Source organism: Cebus imitator, unplaced genomic scaffold (assembly GCF_001604975.1).
Source record: "Cebus imitator isolate Cc_AM_T3 unplaced genomic scaffold, Cebus_imitator-1.0 Scaffold38, whole genome shotgun sequence".
Taxonomy (NCBI): Eukaryota; Metazoa; Chordata; class Mammalia; order Primates; family Cebidae; genus Cebus; species Cebus imitator.
In genome coordinates this window covers 2,241,829-2,256,300 of record NW_016107353.1, presented here as the reverse complement: position 1 = coordinate 2,256,300, position 14,472 = coordinate 2,241,829, and the positions used below count along the sequence as shown (strand labels likewise).

The 14,472-nt window shown below is 41.3% G+C and overlaps 1 protein-coding gene and 1 pseudogene across 6 annotated transcripts in view; one reads left to right on the top strand and one right to left on the bottom strand.

The window, feature by feature from the left end:
• Window positions 1-14,472, bottom strand: part of MDM4 (MDM4 regulator of p53) — a 36,482-nt gene that overhangs the window by 9,246 nt on the left and 12,764 nt on the right. For 2 of the 5 annotated variants that reach the window (XR_005199639.1, XR_001824163.2), the window contains 3 exons: window positions 9,829-9,962; window positions 8,725-8,780; window positions 3,546-3,645 (listed from right to left, as the gene is read on the bottom strand). Coding sequence is in view for 3 of the 5 variants with exons in the window: in XM_037737339.1 (XP_037593267.1) it covers window positions 3,546-3,645; window positions 4,384-4,451; window positions 8,725-8,780; window positions 9,829-9,962; window positions 12,709-12,759 (409 nt within the window). In the remaining 2 variants the exon portion in view is untranslated. Of the gene's footprint in view, window positions 1-3,545; window positions 3,646-4,383; window positions 4,452-7,234; window positions 8,781-9,828; window positions 9,963-12,708; window positions 12,760-14,472 lie in introns of those variants that run through there. The other 3 variants (XM_037737339.1, XM_017525408.2, XM_037737340.1) reach the window with 3 other exon arrangements.
• LOC108302040 lies at window positions 11,258-12,852 on the top strand (annotated as a pseudogene). The gene has a single exon (XR_001824164.2). The product of XR_001824164.2 is annotated as a peflin-like (transcript).

The window sequence follows — 14,472 nt, the reverse complement described above, 5'->3', positions numbered from 1 at the left end:
TTCATTTACTGGCATTTTAAACACTCCTATCATTGCATGATCTATAGAATTACTTGCTTTAGTACACAGTGTCTGATAATAGTCTGATCCATGGCACTGCAAATGATGGTAACATAGTGGCATAACCCTTAAGATCCAAGCAAGGCAATACAAACCATAAGGGGATCACAAGGTTGTCCAAGCAATCTCACTGGTACCACATATTCTAAGTCATTTTTCAAAAATTTGTATGTTTTAGTAGATAATCACCACTATAAAACACTAAACTCTAAGTTGTCCAAACACCTACATATGTCCTTGCTGGATCAATGGGCTCTTGGAGCTAAGTATCCAGACATACCACAAATATTAAGGCCCCACGTAAAACATCTCATGTTGTGTATCTGAATGACACTGAGGGCAGCTAATAGCTTAAGTCTGTTATCATATGATATTCTTTTCCATATTCCAGTCTTTTGTTGCACTCTACTGCTCCTTTCTTACTTTCTCATTCTCTTCTACCTCTTCCCAATACATTAGGCCTGCCCACAACAACCATGGGCGTTAATGTGTGCTGATGTGCACATGGTGAACGAATTTCTGCAATACATGGGTGCTTGTCAGAACATAAGGTTACCCTATTTACTAACAAGCTATGTCAATAATGCTGACTAAAAGGCTTGTCTGTGGCCAGGGAAACTTCAATTATGTTTCCACTTATTCATTGTTGAAATTATCAGAAACCAAATTCTTGAGATGGTGCCATATTAAAATTATTATTCCCTACTCGAGCTCTACAACTTATGAAGGAAATGAAAATAGGTCATTCCACAAATAAAAATTCTGTCCTTTCCACCTACAGACCTTCCTGAAAACAGTAAGTTATTTATTCCCAAATTTTCATCACAAACTACATATCCTCTCCCTTGAATTGGTTGTTCTTATACCTGCCCTTGTCCTCAACTTGTTTTCTGAGCTAGAGGCCCACTTTGTCGCCCAGGCTAGAGTGCAGTGGCATGATACTGACTCACTGCAACCTCCACTCACTGCAATCTCCACCTCCTGGGCTCAAGTGATCCTTCCATCTTAGTCTCCTGAGTAGCTGGGAGCACAGGCACGCACCACCATGCCCAGCTAATTTTTCACTAGGCTCATTTAGGTCTTGCTATGTTACTCAAACTGGTCTCAAATTCTTGAGCTCAAGCAATCCCCCTGCCTTGTCTTCCCAAAGTGCTGGGCTTACAGGCATGAGCTATCACACCTGGCCTGGATTTTCTAACAGTGCCCAGCCCTGTTCTTACAGATCTTAAAATTGCCTTTTGAGTACAAAATAAGCAAGGATTTGTATTAAAGGAGTAAAATTACACATTTAATATCACATAGACTGAAATCATTACAAAGTAGCTAGGTAGACCAATATTCAGTTTATGCTCAAATGCAATTTAAAGAAAACAATCCAGCATGATAAAATTATTCAAATTTAATTTAAACTTTTAAAATAACTTCAGCAGCCAAAGTTTCTCAGACATAACTAGAGGCTTAACCTGCCATTGATCTGCATGCCTAGGCTAGAAGCCATCATGCCATAAAATCACTCTGGGGAATTTACAATTTCATTCATCTTTCCCAAAAAAAAACCCTCCTAATTCTAGAAAGTGTTTTATAAAGTGGAGTTTTGGAAAAAATACGCATTAACTCATTAGCCTGACCACAACATAGCTAATGCAGTGGCAAAGATCTGGTGACTGCCAACCAAGGGCAAAAAAATTTTATGGATTTGGAATATCTGCATATACGTAATGAGATATCCTGGGAATGGGACCCAAGTTTAAACACGGAATTCATTTATGTTTCATGTACACCTTGTCCACACAAGCCTGAAGGTAGTTTTATATAATATTTTAAATAATTATGTGTATGAAACAGTTTTTATCACTGCAACCTGTCACATGAGGTCAGGTGTTAAATTTTCTACTATGGTGTCACGTGAGTACTCAAAAGTTTACAGATTTGGGAGCATTTCAAATTTAGAATGCTCAACTTATACCAGCCTTCTTATATCTCTTCTTGGCTTTGTGATTAAGTATATTATGTCATCTTTGCAAATTTCAAAATGTGTAAAAATTGGGCCAGGCGCAATCCCAGCACTTTGGGAGGCTGAAGGTGGATCATTTGAGGCCAGGAGTTCGAGACCAGCCTTGTCAACATGGCAAAACCCCAGTCTCTACTAAAAATACAAAAATTAGCCAGGTGTGGTGGTGTGTGCCTGTAATCCCAGCACTTTAGGAGGCTAAAGAGAGTGGATCATTTGAGGTCAGGAGTTTAAGACTAGCCTGGCCAACATGGTGAAATCCCGTCTCTACTAAAATACAAAACATAGCCGGGTGTGGTGGCACACACCTGTAATTCCAGCTACTTGGGAGGCTGAGGCACAACAATCAGTTGAACCAGGGAAGTGGAGGTTCTAGTGAGCTGACATCATCACACTGCTGCACTCCAGCCTGGACAACCAAGCGAGACTTTGTCTCCAAAAAAAAAAAAAAAAGTATGAAAATTAGCCTTTGCCTCAAGTAGACAAATCAGAATAAAAATTCTAACTAAATCATATACAAACAAGAATAACAAAATTTAAAAGTCTAAGGCAGCTGATTCATGTATACAGAAAAGCCACCTGGTGGCAAATCAATAAATATGTAGCTATTTTCTAGCAGTATGCTAGCCATAGAAGGGTCTTGCATCATCCTAGTACTCATGGGTTGCTAAAAAAACACTACCTTCTTCAAAGCTAACAATGGCGGTAACTAGGTTGCTGAAAAAAGGTCTTCAAAGAAGAGTGAGGAATTAGGACATATGCTTCTCCTATTTCACATATGGAAAGATTTTTAAAAAGGGGGGCCGGGCGCGGTGGCTCATGCCTGTAATCCCAGCACTTTTGGAGGCCAAAGCAGGCAGATCACAAGGTCACGAGTTCAAGACCAGCCTGGCCAATATGGCAAAACCCCATCTCTACTAAAAATACAAAAAATATTTAGCCGAGTGTTATGGCGCATGCCTGTGATCCCAACTACTCGGGAGGCTGTGGAAGGAGAATCACTTGAATCCGGGAGGCTGAGGTTGCAGTGAGCTGAGGTCACGCCACTGCACTCCAACTTGGGCGACAGAGCAAGACTCCATCTCAAAAAAAAAAAAAAAGGGCTGACGCAGCGGCTTACGCCTATAATCCCAGCACTATGGGAGGCTGAGGCAGGAGGATCACAAGATCAGGAGTTCAAGACCAGCCTGGCCAATATGGCAAAACCCTGTCTCTACTAAAAATACAAAAAAAAATTAGCCAAGTGTGGTGAAACATGCCTGTAATCCCAGCTACTCGGGAGGCTGAGGCAGGAGAATTGCTTGAACCTGGGAGGCAGAGGTTCCAGTGAGCCGAGATCACACCACTGCACTCCAGCCTGGGTGACAGAGAGAAACTCCATCTCAAAAAAAAGTAAAAATAAAAATAAATTTTTTAAAGGGCGAAAGGAAGAGGAAGAGAACAAAAGTCTATATACCCTTAATCCAAAACACACCTTCTCTAGAATTTACGCATTTATGCTGTGAGGTAGGCAGTGTGGGGATATCATCTTCTGCAGTTCTTCTCCTGGAAGTGGAACTTTCCGCTGCACTTTGCTGAAAGAAGGGAAAGATGTCGTCCATCAGTGCAGCAGAAATAACTGAGACCAAGGGATGTAGCAGTTCCATTCTGGCTCACCAGTTAGTGTGAAACACAATGGGTTACACACAAGAAAGAGAACTCAAGTTCACGACAGTCATCAAATAAAGGCAACATCTCTCCTCAACCCACTGTAAGCAAAGCTAGGAGAATCCCAAACCTGGGGGGAAAAAACCTCTGCACAAAGGCCAAAATCTACTGTTAAAAACGGGCTATCTGTAAAAAGCCGCAAGCCTACTACAAAATTAGGCATAATTCAGAAAACATGTGAAACCCTCACCAAATACAAAGATGATTATAAAATTTCCCCAAATTTGGGGAAGCTTTAGGAAATGGCCTGACATGAACTTAACTGCAACAAGTCTATTAAAATCTAATAAAGCAATTTCCACACACACACACACACACACACACACACACACACACGCGCGCGCATACACACAAACCCAAAGAAAAATGCAACTGGAAGAACTGAAGATCAGAAGTGCTACATCCCAAAGAAAGGTTCAGAGACTGGAACTCTGTTATGGGCAGAACAGAGAAGGTTCACTCTGTCCTTGGTCTGTGAACTCCCAAGAACCTTTCTTATTAAATTCTTACCACATTCAGGGAAAGGTCTTGGGAGTTCAAGATCCATAGGTACAGAGAAGGGGCCACTCTGTACAACAAAAGAAGTCACCATGTGGTGATTTTACCTTCAGTTGGTCTTGACTTGGAATATCCATACTGTGATCCTGTGCGAGAGCGAGAGTCTGAGCAGCATCTGGATAGCAAGTAAAACAAAAGGAAAACCTTCCCTGGTAATAACCATTCTTTCCACACAAAAAGGACCAGCAAACAACCCGGAAGCCAGGTGTAGTCCCTAGAAATGTACTTCACCATGTTGGCTGGACACGGCTCTCATTTGCAAGGGAAAAATCAAAATTGGTAAAAATGACAAAGACCAGGACAGGCTATATCCAAAATATATTACCAAAATATAATTGGGAAAAAAAGTGAAAAATAGCTAAAAATGTTCTTTCATATCAAGCTTTGAAATTTTTATATGAAAAGTGGTTCTAAGCAGTATATAATGGAAACTATTTTCGTCATCTCTTCCCGTATTACCAAATTTGACTAACTCACAAACAATAGCAAAAAAGTGTGTGGCTTTTTAAATTTAATTTTTATTTTCATGTATTTAAATAAAGTTTTTCTCAAGACCAATAAAAAGAAGCAAAGAAAACAACCCAGTAGAGAGAAATTCTTAGACACTGCACTAATCTGAGAGAAATACATTCCAAGGATTTAAAAAGAAATTTTTCAAGTAGAACAAAAGACAAAAACTTGGCTACAAGAAAAGATCAAGGTGCAAACAATAATCTGGACTATTCATTATTTGAGGCTATGAAAATGAGATACACCCAAATAAGTCTACTGTGGGTCAGGTTCATCAACGACTACCAGGTTCAGAGATAAAATATTTACGGAAATTATCGTCACCATCCAATAAAGGCTGCTAGAGGAAGGATACAGATCCTACAAATGATCTGTCAATGTAGTTGTTCTAATAAAAGCAAACATTTTCAAAATTCTAATTATAAAAAACATTATTTCCAAAAACATTTTTGTAGATACACGGAGGAAATGAAAAGTTCGAGAGACAGCATTTTCTGACCACAGCGGTCTTCATAGCAAAGTTCAATTAATATATAATGCAGATGGAGCAATTCTTTAATAAAGCAATCCTATTACTGTCATTTATATTTCTAAAGCCTTACCACCTTACTTAGGTTAAAAGAGTTGCAAGCAAAAATAAATTCTCTGAGGAAATCACAATGTAAAAAAGAAGTTTTAAAATCAGCCAGGTGTGGTGGCTCACGCCTGTAATCCCAGCATTTTGGGAGGCTGAGGTGGGTGAATTGCTTGAGCCCAGGAGTTCAAGACCAGCCTGAGCAATCCACCAGCCTGGTGAAACCCCATCTCTACTGAAATCACAAAAATTAGCCAGGTTGGTGGTGCATGCCTATAATTCCAGCTACGCAGGAGGCTGAGGCAGGAGAATCACTGGAACCCAGGAAGCAGAGGTTGCAGTGAGCTGAGATCACACCACTGCACTCTAGCCTGGTAGACAGAGCGAGACTTAGTCTCAAAAACAAATAAGTAAACAAACACAAAGTTCATCATATTTCATTAGTATGCTTGGGAAAATCTGGAGAAATGATTTAGAGAGAATTGCCTTCATTTTAAACAATGGCATCTTCTTCAACCATTAAAATGAAAAGTCTAACCCACTTGCAAAGGTATAAAATAGATTATATGAAAAGCACTTCTCTCATTTAAAAAACAACAGAGATGGCCAGCCACAAGCACCAATGCAATTGCAAGTCTGAACAGATAACCTATCAGAACTACTTGGGGCAATTTCTTGGTTTTGATCATACTATAATTGTGTAAGATGTTACCACTTGGAGAATCTGGGTAAAGGATACAGGGAAACTGCGATACTTTTGCAACTTTATTAAGTCTGAAATTTTTTCAAAATGACAAATTAAGGAATAAAAATGGGCCAGGCGTGGTCGCTCACACCTGCCATCCCAACACTTTGGGAGGCCGAAGGGGGACTGCTTAAGTCCTGGAGCTCAAGACCAGCCTAGGCAACATAGTAAAAACCTGTTTCTACAAAAAAATATACAAAAAAAACTAGCCAGGTATGGTGGTGTACTCCTGTAGTCCCCAGCTACTGGGGAGGCTGAGGTGGGAGGACTACTTGTGCCACGGAGGTGGAGGTTGCAGTGAGCCGAGATCTTGCCACTGCACTCCAGCCTGAGCAACAGAGAGATGCTGTCTCAAACCAAACCAAACCAACCCAACAACAAAATGCTCTTTATATGGCATGTTAAATTCTGCAAAGAAAGTACAAAAGGGAGAATTACAGATATTCTAAGAACAGATCAATCCGAAAACAAATTTTACTGAAAAAGTGGATCAGCAATTATAAAATCCTCCATGTATTTCGAATCTTTAGTGACTATCCCAGGAAAGTCATGCTATTTTACAAGTGACTGAATTTCAATAAAGCTGCCATATCATTTGCAGGGCCTTCTCTCTCAAATTGACAGCTATGTGAAGTGGGCAAATGACTCAATGAGACCAAAAGGCTTCAAAATTCAGTAAGTTCAAAATCATGTTTCAGTATGAGAGCAATGTCTCCTTCTCTGCCTTTAAAGAATAAATCTTTATTAGGAATTGATTCTAGGGCTGGGCCTGGTGGCTCATGCTGTAATCCCAAGACTTTGGGAGGCTCTAAGTGGAAGGATAGCTGAGGACAGGAGTTCAAGACCAGCCTGAGCAACACAGGAAGATGCCATTTCTACAAAAAACAAAATTAGCCAGGTGCAGTGTAGTGCCATGCACCTGTAGTCCTAGCTATTTGGGAGACTGAGACAGGAAGATCACTTAAGCCCAGGAGGTAGAGGCTGCAGTGAACCATGATTGTACCACTGCATTTCAGCCTGAGCGACAGAGTAAGGCCCTGTCTACGTTTAATAAAAAGAAGAAAAGAAAAAGAAAAAAAGGGAATGGATTCTTCTCAAGCTATTTATTTCTGTAAATTATCAAAAGATAGGCCATCTTGGCCAAGTGCAGTGGCTTACACCTGTAATCCCAGGACTCTAGGAGGCCTAAGTAGGTGGAATGCTTGAGTCCAGGAACTCAAGATCAGCCTGGGCAACACAGCAAAACCCCATCTCTACTAAAAATATGAAAAATTAGCCAGGCATGGTGGCATGTGCCTATAAGCCCAGCTACTTGGGAGGCTGAGGTGGGAGAATCACTCGAGCCCTAGAGGTCAAGGCTGCAGTGAGCTGAGATAGTACCACTGCACTCCAGGCAACAAGAGACTCTGTTTCAAAAGAAAAAAAGATGGTCAACCTAAAAAGATTACTAACTTGGGCTTTCTTCAGTGTTACCTAAAATCTAATATAAAGCTCACAAAAGGGCTTTATGTAGTAGTGGAGAAGGGAAAAATTTCGTTATTTGGAAATGGCTACATTCAGTCTATCAAGTTTACCCAAATCTTAGAGATCACCACTTCGGAGACTTCAGACTCTAGTACAGCCCGTTTCCTATACATGCCTAATAGATTAGACTCAAAGTGCAGTATTTAGAAGGTCTAGAATCAAGTAAAGGGTCAGAAGAATTGGCATTCAGATAACAGAAGGCTAAAGCCATTAGGTGAAAGGTTCTTGAGAAACCTGTATAACAGGTCGATCAGACTGATATCTCCTGAGCTAAAAAACTGTTAAGGTAATTGACTAAAAGAGGAACAGGCAAACCTTACATGACTCTGATGTGATGAAACACAAGTACGAAGCATCACCTATAAAGCTGTCTTGGCAAAAAATTTAAACTTGAATTTACTCAAGCACTACCAGTTTACCAAAAATAGAGGGGGTAAAGAAACACATTAAACAAAATCACAAGGATACAACCTGCCAACTCTAGAACGTGGGAAATTCTACAGGACAAATGACCCAGTTCTTCAACAAGTAAATGACATGAAAACAAAAGGAAGGTTAAGTTTTATAGACTGAAGACACTTATGAGACATGTCAACCAAAGGCAATGTGTAGAGTTTGGATCTTAATTCAAGTAAGCCAAAAATACAAGGTATTTTTGAGATAACTGGGGGAAATGATACATAAACTGGCTATGAAATAGGATTATGGAATTATATATTAAATTTGTTATGTGTAACAATGGTACTGAATGTTTAAAAAAAAATCAGCTAGAGATTTTTAAGAGTGTGTCTAGATGAAGCAATATGACAAAATGTTAACAGTACGTCTAGAAAGTGGGAATCCCTCTATTCTATGTTTGATTTTTCAGTGAAAAGTTAATAACATAATAACATTGTGTGACAAGTAGTATATATTCCTCCCAGTCATGCCAAAGATAGCATTCCATTTCCACCTTCATCTTTGTTGCTTTCCCATCATTTGCCCCCCTTGAACTCAAAGCTGTGATACAGACTGAAAAAAAAAGATGTGACATACCTGTAGTAGCAGTGGCTAAAGTGACAAGATTCTTTCTTAGCATATCATAGAGAGGGCTGTTAAAGAGATAAGATTAAAAAATTAACAATCCCAAATGCCATTATGAAGATATCAGTTGTTTGCTGTTAAATATTAAATGTATTTCTGATGTTATCTCTCAACTTTCTCCATAAAGCATAGAGAGGCAGAATTTTTTTCCCAGATTTAAAAAAATTATTTAATTATTAAGATGTTAATGCCCAGGCCCCTGTGTTACTTTGCCAATATTAAACAAACTGATTAATTTACATTTTATTTCATTAGCTAACAGTAATCCAAGTGGGGAGATTTCCTTTGGAAACTATTCCTTCCTTCTAGGAGTTAAGTTTCGCATTTTAATTAGAGAGTGATGGTGGAGAGAAGTCTTAATGTAAAACAAAATGAGGTCAGATGCAACAGTCATCAAAGCTAAAGAGAAAGAGAACACTAGCCTCTAAATTACTAATTAGCTTTTGAGTGTATAAGCTAATGACTTACACCCCATGCAGTTGGAGAAAAGTAACAGGTCAGATTAGCCCTATCATGATTCTTACTAGGCTCATTATCAACCCCTAACTGCCCAGCAATTCTACATTTCTCTCATCTGCTCACTCTTCCTCTCTCCAACAATTACTTCACAAAATTCTAACCTAGTCACATCAAGCTTCGTCCTACCCAGGTCTTTACACATGGTGTTCAATCAACCTAAAAACTCTTTCAACAAATGCCCTCTCATCAACTCCTTAATTATCTTTCAGCTTTTGGCTCAAATCTCACTTCCTCAAAAGAACTTTTCCTTGACCTCTAACACTCTAAATACCACCCACTCTCGGCTTCATGTATCTCTTTTCTGTAGCACTTATCATAGTGTAAGTTTACCATGAATTGGTATGATAATTTGATTATCAAATTATCCACTTCATAAAATCAGACTGTGGGCTGCTCATTACCATATTCTGAGTACCTCATAGGCTACCTAACATATATAGGCCCTTACATATTTGTTGAGCTAAGTAATAAACCTATAGAAATTAAGTGGCTAGGTATAAGCACCCAAAAAGATACACAAACCCTCACACTTTTTACCTTGGGTCTTTCACGGAGAAGCTCTGACATCCCAGTAGTTCTCCCAAAAGATCTCCACCACAATATACCATATGCTGCTCCTGCTGATCATAAAGCTGCTTCACCATTATGTACTGACCTAAATAGTGCATGACCTGCATGAAATAAAATACCATGTTGTGATCTGTCCAGCTACTGCCAAAAACACAAATTCATTAGAGGAGGTAAGGTAAGTTAGTTTGCTAAAGAGACAACATATTTACAAGACTGTCAATGTTTGTGCAAGGGGTCCTACAACAGGAAAGTTGCTCCCAACTACTAGGTCCATTTACTCCTGTCCTTCTGACAATTAACAGACCCAAACTTTTTAGCACAGAGATCTGACAATGAGAAAAAGCAGTGAATTTACCTAGTATCCTCTTAAAAATTTTCTCAGACATCCAAATAAAGAAGTCTATTCTATTATTAGAAGTAATAAACTTTAAATTTGCCTGAATATAAAACTATTTTCCTAGTCCAGGGCACATAAAAAAAGACTTTAGGCTTCTGATGTGTGTTCACGTAGTAATTCTTTCTGGCAAACGACGTACAAAGTTTAATAAGCCATCAGCACTGTAAGTGAATGAAACATAAAATTCAAGTGTTTATCAAATATAAATTTAGTAGTCTGGATGAAGCAGTTCACACCTATAATCCCAGCACTTTGGGAGGCCAAGGCAGGCAAACTGCTTGAACCCAGGAATTTGATACCAATCTGGGCAACATGGCAAAACCCTATCTCTACAAAAAATACAAAACTTAGTCAGGCATGGTGAGGCATGCCCGTAGTCCCAGCTACTAGGAAGGCTGAGGCGGGTGGATCACTTGAACCTGAAAAGTGGAGGGTGCAGTGAGTTGAGATACAACCATTGCACTCCAACCCAGGTGACAGAGTAACAAGACCCTGGCTCAAAAAAATAAATAGGCCGGGCACGGGTCTCATGACTGTAATCCCAGCGCTTTGGGAGGCTGAGGTGGGCGGATCACCTGAGGTCAGGAGCTCGAGATCAGACTGGCCAAGATAGCGAAAGCCTGCCTTTACTAAAAATACAAAAATTAGCCAGGCATGATGGCACATGCCTGTAATCCCAGCTACTTGGGAGGCTGAAGCAGGAGAATCTCTTGAACCTGGGAGGCAGAGATTACAGTGAGCCAAGATCACACCATTGCACTCCAGCCTGGGTGACAGAGCAACACATTGTCTCAAAAATAATAAAATAAATCAATAAATAGCAAAAATCAGGAAATTCCTTTGATGCAATAGCTAGAGTCAGTCATAACAGAAAGCTTATCATATAAACTCAGGCCAACTCTGCCATGCTAAATGAAGTAAACTGCATCATTCATCATAATCACTATGATATAAAAATCCAGAGTTTACCCCTTGCCTGCATGTGATGCCAGAATTGCCATGGCCAGCTATCCGTAACAGCAGGGCTGCCCAGGAGCTGCAGGACAAGTGCCAGGAGCACCTCTGGGTAGCTGCTACCCTGGACCCCCCAAATAGTGGAGGGCAGTATGGCAGCAGGCTACCCCCAGTGGTGGTTATGGGAGTCCTGCGCCTGGAGGACCTTATGGACCATCAGCTGGAGGGCCCTGTGGACAACCCAATCCTGGGATGTTTCCTTCTGGAACTCCAAGAGGACCACATGGCAGTGTAGCTCCAGGGGACCCCTATGGTCAGCCACCTCCAAATGCCTATGGTGCCCAGCAACTTGGGTCTTATGGGCAGGGTGGCGCCCCTCCCAATGTGGATCCTAAGGCCTGCTCCCGGTTCCAGTCAGTGGAGTCTGATCACAGTGGCTCTCTCTCCATGAAGGAGGCAAAACAGGCCCTGTTCAACTTCAATTGGTCCTCATTCAATAATGAGACCTGCCTTATGAAGATAAACATTTTTGACAAGACCAAGTCTGGCTGCATCGATGTCTACGGCTTCTCGGCCCTGTGGAAATTCATCCAGCAGTGGAAGACGCTCTTCCAGCAGTATAACAGGGACCACTCAGGCTCCATTAGCTACAGAACTGCAGCAAGCTCTGTCCCAAATGGGCTACAACTCCAGTTCACCCAGTTTCTGGTCTCCTGCTACTGCTCACACTGCCAATCCTCCCATGCAACTTGACTGCTTTATCCGGGTGTGCACTCAGCTCCAGGTACTGATGGAGGCCTTTCGGGAGAAGGACACAGCTACACAAGGCAACACACAGCTCAGCTTCGAGGACTTTGTCACCATGACAGCTTCTCGGATGCTATGACCCAACCCATCTGTGGAGAATGCACCAGGGACCTTTCCTGGCTTCTTAAGAGTGAGAAGCATGTGTACCTCTCTTCTTTCCCTGTCCCTCTAGAAGAACATTCTCCCTTGCTTGATGCAACACCGTTCTAAACGAGGATTGAGAGTCTTGCATCATAGCCACCAAACAGTAAGGACCAGAGCTGAGGCCACACAGGTAGGGTCCTGATGGAGGAAAGGATGGAAGTTGAATGTCCTGATGGCCATGAGCAATTGAGTGGCACAGCCTGGCACCAGGAGCAGGAGATACTGGTCCTTGTAACGGAGTTAGTGTCCAGTCAGTTGAGCTCCACCCTGATGCCAGTGGCGAGTGTTCATCGGCCTGTTACTGTTAGCACCTGTGCTCCTTCACCAGGCCATCCTGTCACATGAACCCATTTTCTCCCAAGTGGAATCTGACCAAGCATGAGAGACCATGGGACCAGTGGCTTGGATTCCACCACACCCATAAATCCTTGTGTGTTAACTTCTAGCTGCCTGGGGCTGTCCCTGCTCAGGGAGCTCAGCCAAATCTGCTCCCCAGGCATCTATGGCCAGGCTACTGCCCTCCGCAGCTGAGACCCCTCACTTGCCTGCCAGGCTCTGCTTGGCTTCGGATTCCAGGGGACAGTGGTCACCTCTCCCTGCCAATACAATACTCTTTTTAGTTTGCATTTTTTTTCATTTGGCGCCAAAAGTCCAGTGAAATTGTAAGTTTCAATAAAAGGATCAAACTCAAAAAAACAAACAAAAATCCAGACTTTAATAACAGTTTGGAAAAAAAGGTGATACATATCAAAATTTTTAGAGCTATAGTCCAAAACAATGCACTTAATTGAAAATCATAAAATACAGGTATTCTAAAAAACCAGAAATGCCTCCAGATTTGTTTCCTTGAGAGGTGTAATGGTTTTGGAGTGTGACAGTGTTGATAGGTGTGAAGGTTTTAAGTTTAAAAAAAAAAAAGCCTGATAATTTTGTTTCTTCTCTTTAGGATTAGCTATTTACGCTACCAAATGAAAGCAGTTCCAACAGACTAACATTTTAATACTGAGTCTTTTCCACTTAAATAATACAATTCCTTTCTGTTTTTTTAAAAAAATCAGAAGCTAAATAAGATATTTAAATGTGTGTTTATAATAATTCACAGTGCTCAGAAGAGTATTTGACACATTTATAATGAAAACTGGCCAGGCACGGTGGCTCACGCCTATAATGCCAGCACTTTGGGAGGCCGAGGTGAGCGGATCACGAAGTCAAGAGATTTGAGGCCATCCTGGCCAACATGGTGAAACCCCATCTCTATCAGTAAAAAATACAAAAATTGGCTGGCACCTGCCTGTAGTCCCAGCTACTGGGGAGGCTGAGGCAGAACTGCTTGAACCTGGAAGGCGGAGGTTGCAGTGAGCCAAGATGGCGCCACTGCAGTCCAGCCTGGTGCCAGAGGGAGACTGTCTCAAAAAAAAAAAAAAAAAAGAACAAAAAATAATGAAAACTGCTGCATTTAATTACTGCCTCAAAATACAGCCTATACATCCAAGTGTCCTTTTTTTTGAGACAGGGTCTCATCTGTCAACCAAACTGGAGTGCCCATCACTGTAACCTTCGCCTTCCAGGTTCAAGCGATCCTCCCACCTCAGCCTCCCAAGTAGATGCTGGGACTACAGGGCTATACCACCATGCCTACCCACTTTTCCTATTATTTTAGAGACGGGGTTTCACCATTTTGCCCAGCCTGGTCTCAAATTCCTGGGCTCAAGTGATCCACCCGCCTCACACTTTCCAAGTGCTGGAATTACAGGTGTGAGCCACCATGCCCAGTGGCCCACCCCTGGGTCGTCCCCCTCCCCCTACAACTAGGTTTCTGGATTTTGTTTTCAAGAGAGAAGGTCTCACTCTCTTGCCCAGCCTGTGGTGCAGTGGTTGCCATCATAATTCATTGAAACTTCAAACTCCTGGGCTCAAGCGATGCTACAGGCATGCTCCACTCAACCTGGCTTATGAATTTTTGTATGTTTTCTAGAGATGAGGTTTCATCATGTTGCCCAGTCTGGTCTCAAAATCCCAGGCTCAAGCAATCCATCCACCTCAGCCTCCCAAAATACTGGGATTACAAGTGTGAGCCACCGTGCCAGGCCCAAAAAGTGTCTTTTTCATCCTTATTTGCTCTGCATTTTAACTCAATGAATTCATGGTTCATCTTATGTTTATCTTACAACACGCTTCAAAAGAAAAGAAATATGATGTTCAACTTAACTGTCTTTAAAACAGAATAAAAGTTGCCCCTCTGATACCTAAGGAATAGAACTGAGGCCTGATTTCAAAATTACTCATTCACTGGCTTATATTTCTACACT